Consider the following 22,083-nt stretch of genomic DNA (forward strand, 5'->3'; position numbering starts at 1 on the left):
TCTTGCAGAATTCCCAGACCTCACCACGAGGCCCAGGGGTGTGGCATCTCAAAGCTGACTCTGTTCTCCAAAAGAAAGTGACAGCTTCCTTGTATTATTTTGGGTACAGAAATGAGTTTCTACATGTATGATGAAACACATCAGGTGCTTAATACCATATAATTCTTACAGGTGTTTAATTATTGGCTCTAGACACAGATTCTGTTTCGAAAGAAAAAAGACTGAGCGGTGCCTGGCTGGTTCAGTTGGTAGAGCTTGTGACTCCTGATCTCAGGAGTGAGTTTGTGAGTTCAAGCTCCGGTGTGGAGCCTACTTAAAAAAATTAAAACAAAACAAACAAAAACAAAAACTGAGACTAATTCTGAGGCATTCCTGAATTATCCTTACTCCCTCCCGACGTTTCCTTAACTGACCCTTTGCTTTAATATTTTCAACAGAAATGTTTTGCTTCTCTGTGACTATCATAAATAAATAAAAATTAAAAAAAAAATTTTTAAAAGGGATCCCTGGGTGGCGCAGCGGTTTGGCGCCTGCCTTTGGCCCAGGGCGCGATCCTGGAGACCTGGGATCGAATCCCACGTCGGGCTCCCAGTGCATGGAGCCTGCTTCTCCCTCTGCCTATGTCTCTGCCTCTCTTTCTCTCTCTGTGACTATCATAAATAAATAAAAATTAAAAAAAAATTAAAAAAAAAAAAAAAGAAATGTTTTGCTAATGATGTGAGTAGCAGCTTCGGCTTAGTGCCTTTGTTTTTTCCAGTCAGCCTCGCTCTCCACAAAACATTGCCTCCTGGTTCTTTGAGATCCCCATTGAATTTGGAGAAATTATGTCTTGGCATTCAACCTATTTTCCTGGAACACAATGTGATGCTGACGACACAGGCTAGTCACTCCACTTGACAATAAATTTGCTTGTCTCATTTCACTTGAATATTCAGCGGTGAGTAAGAAGTGGAAAGCCTGACTTACCACGGTTTATTATATGTTTCATGCCCGTGATAATTACTTTTATAATGCCATTCATGAATAAATTGATCAGATCAGGATGAGTCACCTGCCTGGCCACTAGCTATTGGAATGATTCTCCACGCATGACTGGGTTGCATTATTACAAAACGTGGAAGAACAGACCTGCCCTGCCATCACGGCAGATGTTCATTTGTAATGCTGTCTTAAGGAGATGAAGAGATGAGAGCAAACTGTTCGAGCAGCTCAGCCTGCCCTGTTAACAGTTCGGAGGAGGAGCTGCCAGTGGGGCCGGAGGTACAAGGGAACCTGGAGGTTGTTTTCACAGTGGTGTCATCCGTGATGATGGGCCTGCTCATGTTCTCCTTGGGATGCTCTGTGGACTTCCGGAAGCTCTGGGCGCACATCAAGAGACCCTGGGGCATTGCTGTGGGACTGCTCTGCCAGTTTGGCCTCATGCCTCTTACAGCCTACCTCCTGGCCATCAGCTTCTCTCTGAAGCCAGCCCAAGCTATTGCTGTTCTTGTCATGGGGTGCTGCCCAGGGGGAACCATCTCGAACATTTTCACCTTCTGGGTCGATGGAGATATGGATCTCAGGTAAGTTACACTAGGAAAGCCTGGAAGTCTCCCCCTTGATAGCACTAACACTTTCATGTTAAAAACTCTGCCAATCTTTAGGTAGAGATTCCAGTGGGCAGCATTTTATGGAGTTCAGTCCTGGAAGGACATTTCTTTCTGAGCTTAAGATGTGCTTTGCTGTGATCATCCTCTGTTTTACTGGCAACTGCTTCTCTGAGTAATTGGATTTGGTTCATATGTAATAGTGGAGGCAGATTTCCTCCTCACCTGATGGTCCAACCTAGGTGTGAACTCACTCTCGCCCACGGTGGCAGCTTTAACAGTCATGGCTTCCTGTGTCCCAGGACATAGGCTGAGAATCCCAGAAGCTGACGATAGGGGTTTGTTCGGTGGGCGTGGTAGTGATGGTGGCAGAACCAGAATGAGATCCTCATAGCTCTGATCAGCAAGGGTTGCCTTTGCATCTACTCTATGAAACAAGTACTTGTGGGCACTGGATAAAGGAGTTTTTGGAGTATGTGATGGACATAACCTGTTTTAAGTGGTGGCCTATTGAGTTTAAGTGGTGGCCTATTGAGTTGACTTGGGGAACAATGTAAAGACTTTTATGACTAAAAATGTTCTTTCTTGTTGTTTTGCAGACTAAACATTTATCACTGTCATCTCATTGCTTTGGTTTACACCAGGGACCTATCTCCCATTGTGGTGTAAATAAATGTCCCTGGCAGACATTAGGCTTTATCATTTATTTACTCTTTAATGAGGAAGAATTAATCATATATCTTTGGGAGTACATGTTTCGATGCTGAAAAAAGGGCATTTGAAGAAAGAATAGAGAAGGCACAATTGGAAAAATAAAAGTAAAAGACGGTGGTCTTTCTGGTTTCTTTGCTTACTTACGAATAGACTGTTTCTCTTCCTGCCCAAGGGAAGTATGACTTATGAATGTAAATCTTTGTTCAATGTGTATGTCATTTAGTTGAGATTTATTATGCGATGCCTGAACCAATCAGAGGTGCTGATGGTGTGGGGAGTTCATTTCAGTGAACCAGCGATAGGTCTGGGTTTCTAGTTCCCTGCATGTGCTCAGTACTTAGCTTACGAATATATTTCACTTGTGAATTTTAATGGGCTCAGTTCAGGGAGATGAATTAATTTTCATATGACAATATGTTTAGTTACCCACTGATCAGGGGCTTGAAGAGCACTAATTCAAAAAAATGCCTTAATATACATTGCTAATTCCAATTAAAGAAAGTCCATTATTAGCACAATAATTGGAAGATGATAAATATTTTTCACATAGTCTACATATCAGTGATAAATTTTGGGACCTAAATATTTTTGTGTGTTTTTTTTTTTTACCTAAATATTTTTGGAAAGAAAAAGGAATTTTACTAATTGAGTATGTTGCTAATCATGAGGTAGACTCTCTCATGTATTATTTCTCTTCTTTCTTGGTTCTCAGAATAACTTTGTAAGTGACCTTTTATTATCCTGAATGTTACAGCTGAGAAAATTGTGACTCAGGTTGGTTAAGGAGGTTGCCAAATGCTATAGCTGCATATGGAAGAAGGCAGATTTGAATTCACATCTGTTTCTCATCAGTCTGCAATTTAGGCACTTTCTTCCATGCCATTTATTAACACAACTTAGTTTTCTGTTCTGAGTAAGAGTATAAATCTTAAACCAGTGTTCTCAAACACTTATGCTCTGGGAAAGAGAACATTTATTAACTTCATTTTTTATTAGCCGACATTATACCAATGAATAGGAAGTCTATAAAAGATAAAGCTCATTTTGCTTCCTTTTGCCAACTCTATCCTTGATTAGCTTCACATTAGTCAAATTATTTAACCTATAAACCTCATTCCTCATTTATAAAATGGGTTAAAATTACCTATTCTCCACAAGTCTAGATTTTAAGGAGGAAAAATACATGCAGGATGCCAGGCACTTGGTTGGTATGTAATAAATATTAACTACTTCCCCCTTTTTTTGAATTCTGGTTTTGAATCTCACAAACAAAACAAAAATAAGCAGAAAACCCCCACAAAAAACCCTGTAAGATATGAAATTTTAAAATGATGACTAGGGATGCCTGGGTGGCTCAGCGGTTGAGCGTCTGCCTTCAGCTCAGGGTGTGCTCCTGGAGTCCAGGAATCGAATCCACATTGGGCTCCCTGCAGGGAGCCTGCTTCTCCCTCTACCTATATCTCTGCCTCTCTCTGTGTCTAATGAATAAATAAAATCTTTTAAAAAATGATGACTAAATATTAGATTTTTAAAAGCTTATAGATATGTGTAATAAAAATCTTGATTCTCAGTAAAAATTGCATTGTAGGAGAAAATTCAGTATTATTGAGGGAAACAATGTCCAAGTTCATTATATCTCATCTGACTTGATTAGCAACAAAAATAACTTCTAAACCAAAAAAAAAAAAAAAAGTAGATAGTCCTTGATAGGAATTCTGTTTTCATGCTAGATAAAATTCATAAGAATTTAGAAGAACATCTTCATTTCATAAATGAGGAAATTGAGATTTAGTTCTCTGCAGGTCTCTCAAACATACTTCTCATGCCTTAATTCTATGCTCCACCTAATCTACCTGTAGTTCTCCATGTGTTCACCCCAAGCAGGGCATTTCAGAATCAACATGTATGAGCCAGTTTCTGCATTCTGCATATCTGATGATAACACCTATCACTGTCCCAGTCACCTGGGCTCATCATCTCAGCATTCCCCTGTGGCTCATTTCGTTCTTCACCTCATTCACTCAGTCCAGTGTCTAGACCTGTAGCTCATCACTTGTGGGCCCAGTCACTCACAGCCAGTGCTTCCTGTTTATCTCCACTGCTGGTTCCTTAGGGTGGGCACTAAGGACCTAGCCAATTTCTTTCTTGGCCAATTGCAGTATCTTCACAGTATTCTTTCCACTTTGGAGAGCTGCGTCTCTCTACCATGGTTTTATAGTAAGTGGGTGAGGCCGACTCTGGGGTCTGACTGTCTAATCCTCACTTGGGATCTCTTTCCTGTAACTAAATCGTAACACTTCCCTATGGTATTGTAAAGGTATTATAAATATGCATGTTATGTGTAGAAAGATTTCTCAACACCTACTAACTTGGGTGGAAACTAAGCCAGGTCTAACCTACTTCTCGGGTTTATTTCCCAATAAGCACGAAATAGTCTGTAGTCAAAATGGACTACTCACTGTTCTCTGAACACACCCACACTTTCCCGCCTTCCTTTGCCCATGTTGTTCCCACAGCCTGGAATGCCTATTCTGTCCCTTCTAGTCACCAAGATCTCCTTCATTATAATCATTCTGGAAAGCAACCGACTGGTAAGTATGAAGAGCCTAAAAAATTATTCTGTTCCTGGACTGAGCTCAGCTAATCTTGCCTGGGTTCTTTTACATGTTTGGGTACTGGATAAATGTAGATTGGTTTTGGATGGCCTTATCTGGGACAATTGGATTTTTTTCCACATGGCCTCTCATTCTCCAGCAGGCTGGCCTAGACCTAATTATGTCACAGAGGCAGGGTGCTGACAAAGAGGAAGCATACAAGGTCTCTTGATATCTGGGATGGAAACCAGTTCATCATCACTTCCACCACATCCCATTGGCCAATGCATTTTGCAAGGCCAGTTCAGATATCAGGAATGATAAAGTGGATTTTTTCTCTTGATGGATAACCTGCAAAGTCACGTTGCAGAGGGCATGGCTAAGAATGGATGAAGAATTAGGGACATTTTTGTAGTCTACTGTACTAAACATGGACAGAGTTCTTGCCTTTGAGGGTAGGTCATGAGAACTAAGGTCTGGCATTATACTGTAGTAGCTAAGTGCACTCTGGAGCCAGCAAATGGGACTGTCACTTACTAACTGGGTCAACTTGGCAGATTATATAAATCCTTTATGCTTCCTGGGTGCCTGGGTGGCTCAATTGGTTAAATGTCCAACTCTTGATTTCAGCTCAGGTCATAATCTTAGGCTTGTGAGATCGAGCCCTTTGTTGGGCTCCTCGCTGGGCATGGAGTCTGCTTAAGATTCTCTTGCCCCACTCCCTGACTTGTGTGCGCGCTCTCTCTCTCTCAAATTAAAAATAAATTCTTTATGCTTCAGTTTCCTCACTTCTAACATAGGGGGAAGCATAATCTACCTCATGGGTTGTTGTGAGGATTAAGTGAATATAAATAAAGTGCTTAGAATCTCACCTGGCTCAAAATGCTATGAGTCATTATATGTGGCAGGCAAAAGAGCTCCTTGTCAGGGTCTGTCTTTTAGTCTTTGCCCAAGATGCTGTGTGACTTTGAGTGACTGACTTCTCTGGACTTCAATTTTCTCTTTGGTAGAATCAATGAGTTAGACTCTCTGAGGTCTTAAAAATGTACATAACAAAATCTACCATTTTAATCATTTTCAAGTGTACAGTTCGGTGGCATTAGGACACTGATATTGTTGTACAATCACCAGCATCTGTCTCTATATAGTTCTTCTCTGCTCAAACTTAAACTCTGCACTCATTAAACAATGACTCCCCTGTCCCTTCAGACCCTGTCAACCACCATTCTCCTTTCTGTCTCTATGAATTGGACTGGATATCTCATATAAGTGAAATCATAAAATATTTGTCCTTTTGTATCTGGCTTATTTCACTTAGCATAATGTCTTCAGAGTGCATCCATATTATATCATGTGTCAGAAATTCCTTCCCTTTGAAGGCTGTACATTGTACGTGTATATCCCATGGGTACATGTGCATACATACATCATGAGGTCCCATTCCTCTGTTGATGGACACTCATGTTGTTTCCATCTTTTGGGTATTGTGAATCATGCTGCTATGATTGTGAGTGTGCATGCCTGTTGGAGTCCCAGCTTTCAGTTCTTCTGGGTATAAGCCAGAAGTGGATCTCGGGTCATTTTAAGTTTTAAATATTTTGGACAATAGGAAAAGAAAAGCAAGTTATAAAGTCCGTGTCCCCTTCCCCCACCCCAGTTTTTAATGTTTCTTCGGAAACTGACAGAGCTGCTCCCTACCCCCCCATCTCCACAGCACCAAATATGTACTTCTTGTCATCTGTAGGAGGGCATGGCAATAGCTGAACTACTTATCTGCCTAACTCATGAGCTCTGTGATCTCCTGGAGGGCTTGTTCACCTTTGCACTCTTGGTACCAGCCTGGCGGTGGTAGGTGCTCTGCAAATGCCAAGTGAAAGACTGAAGGAAAGCTTCGAATTGCTTGTATGAGATATAAAAACCCTTCTTTTTTTTTTTATTTATTTATGATAGTCACAGAGAGAGAGAGGCAGAGACACAGGCAGAGGGAGAAGCAGGCTCCATGCACCGGGAGCCCGATGTGGGATTCGATCCCGGGTCTCCAGGATCGCGCCCTGGGCCAAAGGCAGGCGCCAAACCGCTGCGCCACCCAGGGATCCCTAAAAACCCTTCTTGAAATGCGATCAGTTTATTGGTGCAACTCAGGACATCTCCCACTATCTTTGAGTTTGACAGCTTTTGATATACAAGGTCCATTCTTCCCCAAGGAGGTAGTTGTGTCCTGTGCTACTGGAATTCTGGCCACCCGTGGTGGTGGAGCCTGAGGGGTTTGGTGGCCGTTTTTTGACCATTGACCTTTAAAGTAGCTCTTGGTCCTTCAGCAGAGGCTTGTGAAATACAACTAAAGATTCTTCAGGTTACTCTGACATGACCTGGTAGGGACCTGAAAATCATCTTAAGAGACAGAACTTAAATTGAATCCATGCAACTACATGCAAGTTTCTTTCTTTTTTTAAAGATTTTATTCATTTATTTGAAAGAGAGAGAGAGAGAGAGAGAGAGTGTGAGAGAGAACTAGCAGGTGGGAGGGGCAGAGGGAGGGGGAGAGAGGGAAGCAGACTCCTTGCTGAGCAGGAAGCCCCATGTACGTCTCAATCCTGGGACCCTGGGATCATGACCTGAGCAGAAGGCAGACACTTAACCAACTGAGCCACCCAGGGCTCCTTCCATGCAAGTTTCTATAACTCTCTGTACCTTAGTTTCCTTGCCTATAAAACAAAAATAATACCTATACATATGGTGGGGTGCCTGAGTGGTGCAGCCAGTTAAGTGTCTGACTTGGTTTCATCTCAGGGTTGTAAGATCGAGCCCCACATTGGGCTCCACATGGAATTGGCTTAAGACTGTCTCTCCCTCCCCTTCTGTCCTTCCTCCCATCTAAAATCAATCAATTGATCAATCTTTAAAAAATGTACCTACACATATGGTTATTGTATAGACGAAAAGAGGACATAGGGGTGCCTGGGTGGCTCAGTCAGTTAAGTGTGTGACTTTGGCTCAGGTCATGGTCTCAGGGTCCTGGGATTGAGCCCCACATCTGGCTCCCTGCTCAGCAGGGAGTCTGGTTCTCCCTCTTCCCCTCACCCTGCTCATGTTCTCTTGCTCTCACTCTCAGATAAAATCTTTTTATTTTTTATTTATTTATGATAGGCACACAGTGAGAGAGAGAGAGGCAGAGACACAGGCAGAGGGAGAAGCAGGCTCCATGCACTGGGAGCCTGACGTGGGACTCGATCCCGGGTCTCCAGGATCGCGCCCTGGGCCAAAGGCAGGCGCTAAACCGCTGCACCACCCAGGGATCCCTCTCTCAGATAAAATCTTAAAAATAAAAAGAAAACAGAGCATATATCTAAAAGCATGAGGTATAATACTTAGCAGGTAGTGTTCAGTAAATGCTAATTATTATTGTTGAGAGGCAGCAGACAGGAGTAACATTTATATTTGGGGATGGGAAACCTGGCCTTGAACTCTTTTCTAGTGCCAAATCTGTTGACCTGATCTGATAGCATATCCCATGTTCCTGTGCCTAGCCAGATGGTTTTTAATTTTTTTTTACAGGGGAGAAGCAAGTGTGTACTTTCATAGCTTTGAATGTCAGAGTTCCTGATTTTATTAGTTTGATACTAAAACAACATTTGAATAATTTCAACCCAATTGCAAAATGGTACACTTTATAATAGACACTGCGTTTTAATATAATGCACATATATGTCATTTCCTTGTTTTAAGGGAGGTGCAGGATTTACCGGTTTGTCTAGACTTGCTGAAACTGTCTCATTATTCTCTGTAATAATTGGGGATGGTGATGCCATTCTTCTCAGTGCAAGTGGAATCTTGTTATATGAAGTAAGTTTTGCCAACAATTTTCCTATATGTGAACAGCCAAGAGACCTTGTTTAGCCACATCCTCCATTTTTGCTACAGTGGGATTTCATGGCAGTAAAATAAAAGGTATGACTTCCACTGTACTCACACACATGTTCACTGTGTGCTTTTACAGCTTTGTGGGTATTTCTAACAGTTGTCAGAGCACCGTCTTTAAGCACCGCGGGCTTGAACATTTGTGAAGGGTAGAAGCAGAAACCTATGTAATCAAGAATATAGTATCAGTCTGATAGAAGTCTCACATTTGCTTCCCACAGTCATGAATCTTACATTTCTGCTGTATGTGCCAAAGCAATTCAGTGAGAAAATGCAATGTAGCTTGTCCAGGAGTTCCAGACTAAAGCGATGTAATGTGGAATTTCTTTCAGGACTTAGTAATATGAAGAGCCAAGTAATATAGCATTATCATAGGCTAAGATTTTGGAAAAGCTTCCTGTACACCCTCTTCATGGATAGAGGTTTGAGAGCTGGGGGAAACTGCTTTTCTCCCTTTATCTGTTCTCTAGTTAGGAAGAAGTCTTTGCTCCAAGTAAGCATTCTTAATAGGATAAAATAATTTTAAACTTCATATAGAATAAAACATATGTGAGAACTGCTAAGAAAAGTTTGAAGAGAAAAATTGAAGTGGAAGTATTTGCTTTGTCATATGTGAAAACACACTATGAAAACTCTGTAATTAAAAGTCTGATATTTGCTTAGAAAGAACATTTTGAAAAGCAAGAAAAGAAAAAAACATTTTGAATACATTTGGACATTTAACATATAATGACTTTGGCACTTCAATTTAGTGGAAAATTATTTATTCAGTGAATAGTATTGACATACTTGCCTCTCAACATAGAAGACAATAGATTAGTCTCAGACCTTCTACCATATAAAATATAAATATCAAAAAAATTAAAAAAAATAAATATCAGATGAGCTAAAAATATAAAAATAAAATTTCAACCTATAAAAAAGTAAGAAGCGGGGGCAATATTCAAATACCCTCAGGATAGGAGGAAATCTTTAACAAGACAAGAAACTCAGAAGCCATTTAAAAAATTGACAGATGTGAGTATCTTAGTGTTATTTATTATGGCCAAAGCCATCAGTGTAGTCAAAAATATACAATAAGTTTGACAAAGCTATTTGTATTGTACATGATAATACATACTCTAATTTTAAAAGAGCTCCTATAAGTAGAGAAGAAAAAGACAAACAAGGCTGTTTACAGAGGACATCCAAGAGATCAGTAATATGAAAGAAAGCACAAACTCATAGAGAGTCAGGTATATAACAGAATAACAGATAATTTTTAAATATTTTCATGAGAATTAAAAGGGATTGATCATATCCAGTGTGGGCAAGATTGTGAAATGTAACAATCTTTTTGGAAAATAATTTGGTGGTGTCTATTAAAATAAAAAACAGACCTCTGATACAGCAATTCCACTTTGAGGAATCTGTTCTACAGGAATAAAAGAATTATTTCAAGTAAAATACAAATAGGAATATTGATCATAACTTTGTTTATAGAGGAAAAGCATTCAAAGCAATTTATTCATCATTAATGAAGTGATTAAAGAAATTAAGGCATATTTAGATTATGGTGTACTCTGCATTCTTTAAGCAAAAGAGTTTTTGCTGTATGTATTGTCTGGAAGGGATGTCTGTGATTAAGTGGAGAAAAATAGCAATCAAGCTGCAGAGTAAGGTGTATTGTGTGATTGCTTAAAAAGAAAAAGATAAAAAGAAAAAGAAAAAGCCCCTATTCATTGAATAGCACTATAAAATAGGACTGTGTAAAAGAAAGGCTTAAATAAAAAACTAAAAAGAAATTAGAAGGACTAATTAAATAAGAGGAGAGAGGAATATGCAATCACCTGTGAATTCTCTAAGTATGGATTTCTTTTTTCATTTTTCATTTTTAAAAAATTTTAAGAGATTTTATTTGAGAGAGAAAACACAAGCAGGAGGGGAAAGGCAGAGGGAGAGGGAGAAGCAGACTCCTGCTGAGCAGGGAGCCTGACTCAGGGCTTCATCCCAGGACTCCAAGATCATGGCTTGAGCCTGAGCGGAATGTAGTCGCTTAACCGACTGAGCTACCCTAGTGCCCTCTAAATCTGGATTTCTGGAAATCAGCTAAGTATTTGCTCCTTAAAATGCTGCTCACGTTTGTACTTGGAAAAGCATGATTTTAGTTATTTAGTAGAAAATCTCTGTTTTTCTGATTACTGTTGAGATGTTTGCCATTACAGTTCAGTGCAAAGGGGTCATTTCACTAAGATTTTCAAGGGTCACTTGCAGATACATGACATAGGAAGGAGGCAGAAGAGAACATTGTCCTAGCACCAGAGTATTGACACATTGGTTCATGCTTTGACTCTTAACGTTTATTCAGTAATTATTTAATGAACTCCTCTAATGTGCCATAGCATGAGACTGCCAGGTCCTGGGGATGGTGAAGTCAGTAAGATCTTTGCCCTCAGGCAACTCAAACAGTTGGCCAGTCTGCCACACATCAGTAACAAGCACTTATGTAGGGTACAGTATATGAGGTAACGCCAGTAAAAATGTCTCAAGGGCAATGCCAGCTGTGCCCCAAGGATAAACCTAAGTGTAGAGAGGTACACAGCAGCCCTGAGGAAGGAAGAGCCCAAGGCCAGCCAAGTTTGGGTAGAAAAATGCTTTTGATACCTCTGTGCCAGTTTATGCATCATACTATATTTACAGCAAAGCCCCTCAAAATAAAATATGATAGAAAAAACCTAAATAGAATGGTAGAAGTGCTATACAGTCTCCCATACAGATGGAGGGGACACTTATTTATTTTTTATTGTGGGAAATTTCAAATATATATAAAAGTGGAAAGAATAGTGAATTCTTTTGGTCTGATACACCTCAGCAGTTAGCGACATATGAATCCATCTCATTTCATTTCTTTTATTTCTTTATAAAGATTTTATTTATTTATTCATGAGAGACAGAGAGAGATAGAGAGGGGGGGGCAGAGACACAGGCAGAGGGAGAAGCAGGCTCCAGGCAGGGAGCCTGATGTGGGACTCGATCCCAGGACCCCAGGATCACACCCTGGGCTGTAGGCAGGCGCTAAACCACTGGGCCACCCAGGGATCCCCATCTCATTTCATTTCTATTCCCCACTCACCCAATGGAATTTTTTGAGGCAATCTCCAGACATTATTCTGCCCATAAATATTTTAATATTTGTCTTTGATTGCAAAATATGGCCATTCTCACATGCACTTTCCTTTGCAATGTGATAAGCCTGGTTCTCCCAACCAGTTGGGGCACCTGTTCCCCATCCCTTGAATCTGGGCTGGTCTGGTGACTCACTTTGGCCAATAGAATGACACAGAAGTGATGTCCTATGGTTACCAAACTGAGGCTTCAACAGACTTTATAGTTTCTGCTTCTACTCTCCTGGAAATTCTGCCAAAACTGCCAGGTAACAAGATATATTGAATATATGTCTAATAACCTTGAGCACATGTCTTTTCATAGTTTTGACAGTACACCTTTGGAACTCACATAATCTATGGCATTGTTGGGTTAGAGGGTAATTGCTTGTGTCATTTTGCTATACATTGCCAAACTGTCTCAGGGGGTGTGCTGTTTGGCATTTTCATCAGCAATGAATGACAGTGCAGAGGAGTATTTTTTTTATTTAAATATTTAAATTCAATTTGCCAACATATAGTATAACACTCAGTGCTCATCCCATGAAGTGCCCTCCTTAGTGCCTGTCACCCAGTTACCCCATCCCTCTACCCTCTTCCCCTTCTGCAACCCTTTGTTTCCAAGAGTCAGGAGTCTATGGAGGAATATTTTTAATATCATTGATGAAAAATGGTTGCTATTTCACCAAGAGTATAAACATTCCCATAGAAAATGTCAAAATAATCATAGATTGTTTTGTAGGCAAAGTAGTTAGTTGGAAACATCGGAGATCTGTATTATGAGGAAGGACGACGGTGACTTGCAGGCCTAAGGAAGTACTGGAGGACCCTTGTGATCCCTGCAGAAGGCCTGAGCTCTACAGAGGGTCTCCCTCCTCTCCTCCCTCCTCTTTAGAGGGCCGGGAGGTGTTTTACCTCTGTCTCTTGGCCATTTGTGCCATGGACGCAGATCAGGCATATACCGTGTGCATGGAAGTCTGCTGTGAGAACTCAAGCAATGACTATCCAAAAGTCTCCAGACTCTCTGGACCTGAAGTTGAGGTGGATAAACTCTTGCTCTACTGGGTTGTGCTATGTGATACTCCATTTGCCTCACCTCATCAAGTAGAGCAGCACTGACAATGTCTAGTAGCTGTTTTACGTGCTTAGACAGATCGTGTGATTTTCCTCCGCAATTGAACGACATTTTCTTGGCCTGAAGGATATCTGATTTCCATTTACTTCCCGTAATTTTACTGATTCACTCTTTCAGTGGTTTCGTCACCCAGGTAGGGACAAAGGACAGCCCATGCTTGGGAGTTGGGCACGGAGGTGAGGGAGGAAAGGATGGTTCTGGTGTAGAGGCACAAGAAACGGGGAAGGCTGGATGGTCCTGAATGGACGTCTTGGGTTCTCATCCTTTTTGTTCTGTAGGCATGTAGCCCTCATTTGAGGGCTCTCTTTTCTCAACTTTCATAAAGCATGACCTCCTCGCTCTCCACCTGATCCACTGTTTGCTCTTTCTCTACACACACCATGGCTCTGCTCCCCACACCCCTGGTCTCTCATTATGCATGCCTTTCCCCCTTGTACTGAAGTGATGCATTTCAACAGGTGACTGACTCTTGTTCTTCAATTAAGAAATGTCAACACTTAGAAAATAAGGCTTTATATATTTGGAAAAAATAGGAACAACATATAAATTTATGAAGCAATAGCATTCAATAAGATGCAGTAGATGTACAGTAATCAAGATACAGAGTCTTTACAGATCATGATCTCAGAGTTGTGAGATCGAGCCAGCATGGGCTTCTCACTAGACATGGAGTCTGCTTAGAATTCTCTCTGTCCCTCTCCTTCTGCCCCTCCCCCTTCTCTGAAAAAAAGGAAAAAAAAAAGAAAAAGATACAGAGTCTTTAAAAGTTCTAAACTGAGGGATTTTTACTCCTCTATATTATGTTCTTGCAAATTCTCAAGACCCATAGTACTATATTTGTTATTCTTTTCCCTTGGAGACAATCTCAAGCATGACAAAGATAAACAAATGAATTGTCCATCGGAAATTGTTCCAGCTTTGTTCAACAAAGATTAAAACTGTTCTGATTATTCTCATTTGTTTTCCTGGTAAAGCTGTGTGGCTTGGCTCTTGTCAGGCTGTTCGGATTTGGTTCATTGTGCTCCTGCACCTTCATTTCACTTCCCAAGATGGCCAGATTTGTATGTTTAGTGATGACAGCAGCTCTGGTCCTGAGTTTTCCTTTGCCTCCCCAGCATATTTCTGTAGATGTCCTACTATCATCCCTAACTTAACATGTCCCCTCAGATTGATGCTAAGTGGCCAGTTCTTCTGTTAACCACAGCCCTGTTTTGAAGTCCAGAACTCTTCCTTTCTATTGTAACCCATCAGTGTACTTCAATTCCTATTTCCTATTTCTAATCACAGGATTATACCATACCAGACATCAAAGAGAACTTTTAATTGAGTCTAGCATCCTACATCAATTCTTTTTTGCTATGGTTCTGTAACTTCTCTCTCTGGCTCTGTCCAGCTGGCTCTGAGGATCTGTGCTGTGGGGGTCCCTTCTCTATCTATGGGAAGCTTGCGCAGGTGGTATTTGGATAACCTCTTCTGACATATTTATAACACTCCACACTGGGCAAACGCTTAGCCTTGTGGCAAGTCTGTCCTGTTCCCACCTTCTGGTAGCAAAGTCAGACAAAGACATTATAGGAACAGAAAACTACAGACCAATATTCCTTATGAATATTTATGCAAACTTTTAAAAATGCAAACATTTTCTAAAAAAATTAGTGTTTCAGAGTTGGGGAAGGGGCAGAGGGAGAGAATATCCAAGCAGACTGCTGCTGAGTGTGGAGCCTGATATGGGGCTTGATCCCAGCTTGTCCTGTGCTGAAACCAAGAGTCAGATACTCAACTGACTGGGCCACCCAGGCACCCCTAATGCAAACGTTTGTAACAGAACACCTTCATACACTGATGGCAGGAGTGTAAAATGGTGCAGCTGTTTGGAAATAGTATTTCCTCAAAAAGTTAAGCTATGATCCAGCAATTCCACTCTTGGTATACACCTGAGAGAATTGAACTCATATGTCTGCACAAAAAATTGTGTGCAAATGTTGATAGCCACGTTATTCACAATAGCCAAAAGGTGGAAACACCTCAGATGTCTCTCAGTTAATGGAAGGGCAGCAATAATGTGGTCTATCCACACAGTGGATATTAGTCAGTCATAAAAAAGGAATGGTGTACTGATACATGCTCGAATGTGGATGAATTTTGAAAACATTATGCTAAGTGAAAGAAGCCAGACACACAAAAAAGGCCACATATGGTATGATCATATTCATGTGAAATGTCCAGAATGGGAAATCCTATAAAGACAGAAGGTAGATTACTGGTTGCCAGGGGCCAGGGAAAGAAGAGAATGAGGAGTGATAGCAAATGGGGTATGTTTTTTTTCTGGGGTGATGACAAAATGATGGAAATAGATAATGTTGCATAGTCTTGTGAATATGTTAAAAACCACTTTAATTTTATGATTTATGAGTTATATCTTAATAGAAAAAACTGTCTAAAGGAAAAAAAACCTTTATAGTGCCTAGCAGAATATTGAAGGTAAGTAGGTTCTCAAGTAAATATGAGTTAATGGATGAGCACCAAATATTTCTGGAAAACTTTTTCTAGACCACAAATACTGCCATCATTTGTTGAATAATAAGACAAGAGTGAGCTTCAAGTAACTTACCCCATGTAATCTCTAAGGCGTGTCCTGGGAGTTGGTTTTGGTCAGGACTTAAGTTCATCATTTCAAACTCTTCCTCTTTTTTTTTTTTTTTTTTTTTTTTTTTTAAGTAGGCTCCAAGCCCAATGTGGGGCTTGAGCTCAAGACCCTGAGATCAAGAGTTGCACACTCCACTGACTGAGCCAGCCAGGGACCCCTCAAACTCTTCCTCTTAAGCATCATTTTATTTTCACTTTCAGCATCACCATGACAACCTGTTCCACAGTGGCTGCCCTGGGGATGATGCCGCTCTGCCTCTATCTCTACACCTTCTCCTGGAATCTTGAGCAGAATCTCACCATTCCATATCAGAACATAGGTCTGTATGGGGCTTGTGAAATGGAATTGTAATTATAATGGTGATGGTAATATTAGCTGGTTTTTTTTTAAGATTTTATTTATTTATTTGAGAGAGTGAGTGAGAGAGAGAGACTGAGCAAGAGGGGGAAGGGGCAGAAGGAGAGGGAGCAGCAGACTCTGCAGTGAGCAGGGAGCCAGACGCGGGACTCGATCCCAGGACCCCAGGATCACAACCTGAGCTGAAGGCAGATGCAACTGACTAAGCCACCCAGGCATCCCAGCTGTTGTTTATTATGTTTGCCCTCTATGTGGGTATTTTAAAAAAAGATTTTATGTATTTATTCATGATAGACACACAGAGAGGGAAGAGAGAGAGGCAGAGACACAGGCAGAGGGAGAAGGAGGCTCCATGCAGGGAGCCCGAAGTGGGACTCGATCCCGGGTCTCTGGGATCATGCCCTGGGCCAAAGGCGGGTGCTAAACTGCTGAGCCACCCAGGCTGCCCTGTCGGTTTTTAAATTAATTCTCTAACACTTCTATACATTCTGTTACTAGTTCCATTTCCTGGATTTATAGGACGATAGAATTTAGGTAACTTCACCAAGTTTGTGGAGCTGATCAGCGAAGAACTGGAATCCTGACTCTCGGATCTGATGGCAAAGTCCAAGCTTTTTTTTTTTTTTTTTAAATCCAACATGAATGCTTCCTTCTGATTATTAGAGCGTATCCACATGTCACAACCATACCCATAATTCTTCCATATCTCCTTTCCTGATTGTCACTTCTCATTAAACTGCCCTTTTTCTAGAGATTTCAGTCAACTTAACAGGCTTGGAAGAAAACCTTGGTGAAATGATAAGGTTATTCTCATTTGCTCAGAGTTTTTGGAGAATTGGCAGAAACTGTGATTCTTAAAACTGTCAATCTGAAGTCTCAAGTAATCACTTGAAAGGCTTCACAACTCACGGCCTGTAGTTAAAAACCGTGAATAGAGTCACGTTCTGCTAATAACTGAAGCCCATTGAATTTGTAAAACCTGAGGGAAAGCTTAGAAATCAGGATTTTATGTGCAACGTTTTCTGATCAGTCAGTTGTTTACATATTCTGTTTTGATAATATATTCTAAAAGGCACTTGTAAACAATTAAAGCCCAATATGTGATGAACAACTCCTTTAACTTTGCAGCCAGTATTGCAGGCATCTGGCCAGATTTGGAAATTGACACATGAAAAGATAGGTGTGTGTGTCCTGTTGGCAAGTGGATCTCTGCTCTCCACTGAGCCTGCCATCAATGCTTTTATTCACTCGTGCTAATTAAAAGGCATTTTTCCCCACCCACCTTTGGGTTACCTGGCTACGTTTGCCGAATGAGAAGTTGCTTTGGTATGTGTAACAGATGCTGTTTTTATATCTGCAATAGGAATTCTTTACTTTGTGAAACAAGTGACCCATTGGCTTTAAATGGGGAAAATAACAGCTGTGGTTGTAGAGGGGTGATCCGATGCAGAGCAACCAAGGGATTTTTACAGATTCCTCCTGTTTTCTAATTTTTACATTTCTGGCTGTCTCTAAAATTCCGTGTCACCGTCAGAGGGATTTTGAGAGAGAAATGACGAAACATGAATAGTGGCATTCAGTAGTAATGTATACCCTTCAAAGACCATCTTCCAAAGATTTTTTCTTTCTTTACATTGGAGGTAGATGCAGATATAAAATGCGGCTTTTATTAAGCCTTTATCTAAAGCCTTTATCTATTTGAAATATAAATTGTTGAGCACTGGGCAGTCAAGGTGAGAGGGGATACCATCTGATGGATTTTTCTTCTTCTCAGGAATCACCCTTGTGTGCCTGACCATCCCCGTGGCCTTTGGTATCTATGTGAATTACAGGTGGCCTAAGCAATCCAAAATCATTCTCAAGGTAAGCAGCTCCATTAACATGGTAGTTAATGCATCCTTAGACTCAGAGATCGAAAAGACAGAGGAGACAATAACTGGAACAGAAAAGCCAGTCGAATACAGCCCCACACCTAGCAATTTTCCTTAAATGTCCTGCATTTTTGGATCTTACCTTCATAAATCCTCCGCTCTTGTCAGCCATGCTCTGTCGTTCCCACAGACCCATACACTGAGGCTTAGGACACACTGGCAAGTGTGGGACTCTTGCTTTAGTGACAGGAAAGTGAAGGCCTGGGTGTGGCCGGAGAGAACCCAGAGCCCATGTATTCACCAGGCTCTGCACAAGTGCTCTCAAAGTGAGAGCTCTTCAGGTGTGCAAGTGGTGGAACCTCAGTGTTGAAGAGTAGGGGTGGTTTCACGAATAAGTAGGGCTGTTTTTCAGAAGCATTACCGAGGAAGCTTCTGAGGTTGTCTTTTGTACACATGAATAAGTAAGTGCTGCTGACTAAATGAGAAAGTGTCAGAATGAAATCACGAAGCATACACCGAAGAGCCTGGCCATGGATTGATGGTAACTGGAACCTCCGACCTCCTCTTGACTTTCTGGCATTGTCTTCTGTTGCTGGAGGAACAAGCAGATGTCCATGTTTTAAAACATACCTCTAAAAACATCTAAAAATGACTTTTAAAAATATAAAAATAGCTTTAAAAATGTCGAGGCATTCTCAACAAAGAGGGCAATATCCTAGGGTGCTCCAGGTTTTTCTGATTACATATCATTTTAGAAGATGTAATAGCATTTATGCTATTTTATGAAGATTTTGAAAATGCTTCACTCACATTTTACATTTATAAAGAAATAAGCATTTAGGGCTAATTGGAGGTTCAGCAAATACATCTCATTTCATTTCGGTGTGTGGTCTATGGTTTGGTTCTTGCTGTCTGGCTCCCCCTGACAGGATGCTGCCACTCCCTGTGCCTGCACAAGTGGATGCTGCTTTTTCACTTTGGCACAAGATAGAACAACTCCCACTATTCTTCCGGTCCAGTGAGATTAAGTGGGGAAGGAGGGTGGACAAGCAAACAGATCGGTTGAGCCACAGAGAGCTGGAGGAAGACTTAAGTGTCATGCATTTGGATTGCATATGACTTGGTAACCATTATTTCAGTAGGAGCGTGGTAGTGTATGGTTATAATTTTACAAGAGGACAGAGTGTGTTCATGGGAACCTCTTACTTTTCAAATACTCTTAATTTCTGATAAAGTACTAGCAAGTACTCTGTTTTGTTAGGATAATTTTGGTATTTCCAGATCCTCTATTGGTCCCTTAGTGTCAATGGAGAAATCAGATTAATCTGTATATGACTTTTATTATCTGTAAAGAGCAGATTTAAAACCCCTTTCTTTTGCCTGTGTCATAGCATGCGTGGCAGAGGATATTTTAACAATACGCATAAATATTCTAGAGCACGTTAGTAAAAAATTAGGGTAATCTCATCATTTTGATATATTTTCATTCTGTTCTTGGTCCTCTTGTAATGTTAGATCTGATACACATTCTGAACAAACTGCTCTTGGTGAATTTTTAAACTTTGAAATCCTTTTTTTTTTTTTTTTGATAGAAAGACGAAGAGGGATTTTGACAATCAGAGAACTTCTTTGTGTGTTCCAGCAACTTCCCATTAAGCAGGGGCCCGGTCTGTCTTTGTATTTGAGCAGTAAAAATCATCCCAGAGTGCATGTAGGGGTGTTCGAGGCTTATTGTCAGATGTCATTTGTTTCATGAATTTCAACTATCCATGAAAAACTCCACTACTCAATCCTTCTGGCAAAATCCTCTACTTCAAGCAAAAAAATACTGATCATAAAGCTTAGATTTGTGTTGAGCCTTACCAGTTTCCAGCTTAGCCAGGTCAGTTGATAGGTTTCTTTTCTATAAAATGAGATTGGATTTGGTGGTAAATCCTATCTTTGTTCCAAAACTTCTAGGTTCTCAGCTTTTTAGAGCAGTGATGGACTGTTCCAAATAGAATGAAAAGACCACAATGTTTACATGTACTTATTTTATTGGTTTGCTTTAGATTGGGGCCATTGTTGGTGGGGTCCTCCTTTTGGTGGTCGCAGTTGCTGGTGTGGTGTTGGCAAAAGGATCTTGGAATTCAGACATCACTCTTCTGACCATCAGTTTCATCTTTCCTTTGATTGGCCATGTCGCGGGCTTTCTGCTGGCACTTCTTACCCACCAATCTTGGCAGAGGTACAGTTTAATTATCCGTACACTTTTTTTGAGGAGGATAAAGTAAACACTTGGCCACTGGCAGGCTTTGCTGCCAGGCTGTGTCAGGAGACATTAAGAGTTTTGACTAACAAGGTGGATGGAACAGGACCACTCATCATAAAGAGGGAGGAAATATTTTTTTTTTTATAAATTAATTTTTATTGGTGTTCAATTTACCAACATACAGAATAACACCCAGTGCTCATCCCGTCAAGTGTCCCCCTCCGTGCCCGTCACCCATTCACCCCTACCCCCCGCCCTCCTCCCCTTCCACCACCCCTAGTTCATTTCCCAGAGTTAGAAGTCTTTATGTTCTGTGTCCCTTTCTGATATCAGAGGGAGGAAATATTATGGTATTTCTCATGTAAATGAGAACAAAGGCCAGATTGATGGGAAATTGTAATCTGTGAAATTAGGATTGGGGTGTTAACACCACGTATTGAAATCTGGACACATTTCTCTTCTTATTCTAGTAACTAGATAGGGGTGAGATGGTTTCCTTAAATATAGAGATCATTCTAGGGCATGAGCAAAATTCAAGAGATTAAGCATTTTTCCATGGTTTGTGCTAAATTCTATAAAAGTGCTAATTATAAAGGGGAAGAGGAGAAAGAACAAACTGGAGATATAAAATAGGAATTTATCTGAAATATGATCATTACAAGTTAGGGCATATAATTTATAAATTTGTGAAATATTAAAAATTATACTCTGTGTTGTTATGTCTGTGGATGAGATGAGTATTGACATACAATGTTGGAGAGAACATAAATTGGCATAAACTCACTGGAAGGCAATTTAGTCATATCAATAGCCTCATAAATATTTATAGCTGTTCACTCAGTGATTTTACTTCTAGAAATCTGTTCTGAAGCTAGGACTACCAGATAAACACACGAATATTGATGTGCAAAGATGTTAATTGCAGTGTTATTTATAAATATAAAAAAGGCAATTTAAATATCTAACAATAGAGAGATATTTAATTCATGATGTGTCTACGTGATGGAATATGATGCATCAATTTTAATGCTTTTGGAAAATACTTAAAAGATAACTTTAAGAGAAAATAGAAAATGGGACGTATTTTGATTCCCAATTTGTGGAAAAAAGCAAAGGAATTTTATGCATGGAAAAATACTGGAAGAAATACACCATATGCTAAGTGTTTAATTTTGAGTAGTAAGATTAAGGCTAATTTTTAGTTTCTAAATATTTTCTTGCTGTATTTCCTGAGTTTTTCTTTTTTTTTTTTTTCTGAGTTTTTCAATGAGTATGCACCACTTCTAAAATCAGAAAAGAATTATTGAAGAAAAGTGAACTTGGTAGTTGAACTTCAAAGGTGGAGTTTGAGGAACAAAAAAGCTTAAAAGATTTAAATAAAAGAGAATAGAAAGTAGTATGCATTTTGATTTTTATTTTGTAGAATAAATCTGTTTCTAGTCTACTTGGGAAACATTTAGGATTATCCCAGGTACTGGATGAGGCTCTGCCTATTGTATGTCATTTACTTTTTTTTTTTTTTAAAGTTTTATTTATTTATTCATGAGAGACACAGAGAGAGAGCGCAGCAGAGACACAGGCAGAGGGAGAAGCAGACTCCATGCAGGGACCCCGATGCGGGACTTGATCCCGGGACTCCAGGATCACGCCCTGGGCCAAAGGCAGGCACTAAACCACTGAGCCACCCAGGGATTCCCTGTCATTTACTTTTTTACTAGAAGCCTGAGAAGTAGTTACTATTAGTAGCCTCAAATCCTTCATAGACATTAAGTAACTTGACCAAGTTCATGGTGAAGTTACGATTTGAACCAGGATTTGTTTATTAGCCAATAATTCAGAACACAGACTGTTAAGTGGCTGAAATATA

At 40.3% G+C, this 22,083-nt stretch overlaps 1 protein-coding gene across 1 annotated transcript in view; it reads left to right on the forward strand.

The window, feature by feature from the left end:
• Positions 1-1,184: 1,184 nt before the first annotated feature.
• SLC10A6 (solute carrier family 10 member 6) overlaps positions 1,185-22,083 on the forward strand; it is a 28,002-nt gene continuing 7,103 nt past the window's right edge. Inside the window, exons 1-4 of the mRNA XM_055313055.1 lie at positions 1,185-1,562; positions 15,938-16,056; positions 17,869-17,957; positions 20,017-20,192. Of these exons, the coding sequence (XP_055169030.1) occupies positions 1,186-1,562; positions 15,938-16,056; positions 17,869-17,957; positions 20,017-20,192 (761 nt within the window). The 5' untranslated portion in view covers position 1,185. The remainder of the gene's footprint in view (positions 1,563-15,937; positions 16,057-17,868; positions 17,958-20,016; positions 20,193-22,083) is intronic.

This window comes from Nyctereutes procyonoides, unplaced genomic scaffold (assembly GCF_905146905.1).
Source record: "Nyctereutes procyonoides isolate TBG_1078 unplaced genomic scaffold, NYPRO_anot_genome, whole genome shotgun sequence".
Taxonomy (NCBI): Eukaryota; Metazoa; Chordata; class Mammalia; order Carnivora; family Canidae; genus Nyctereutes; species Nyctereutes procyonoides.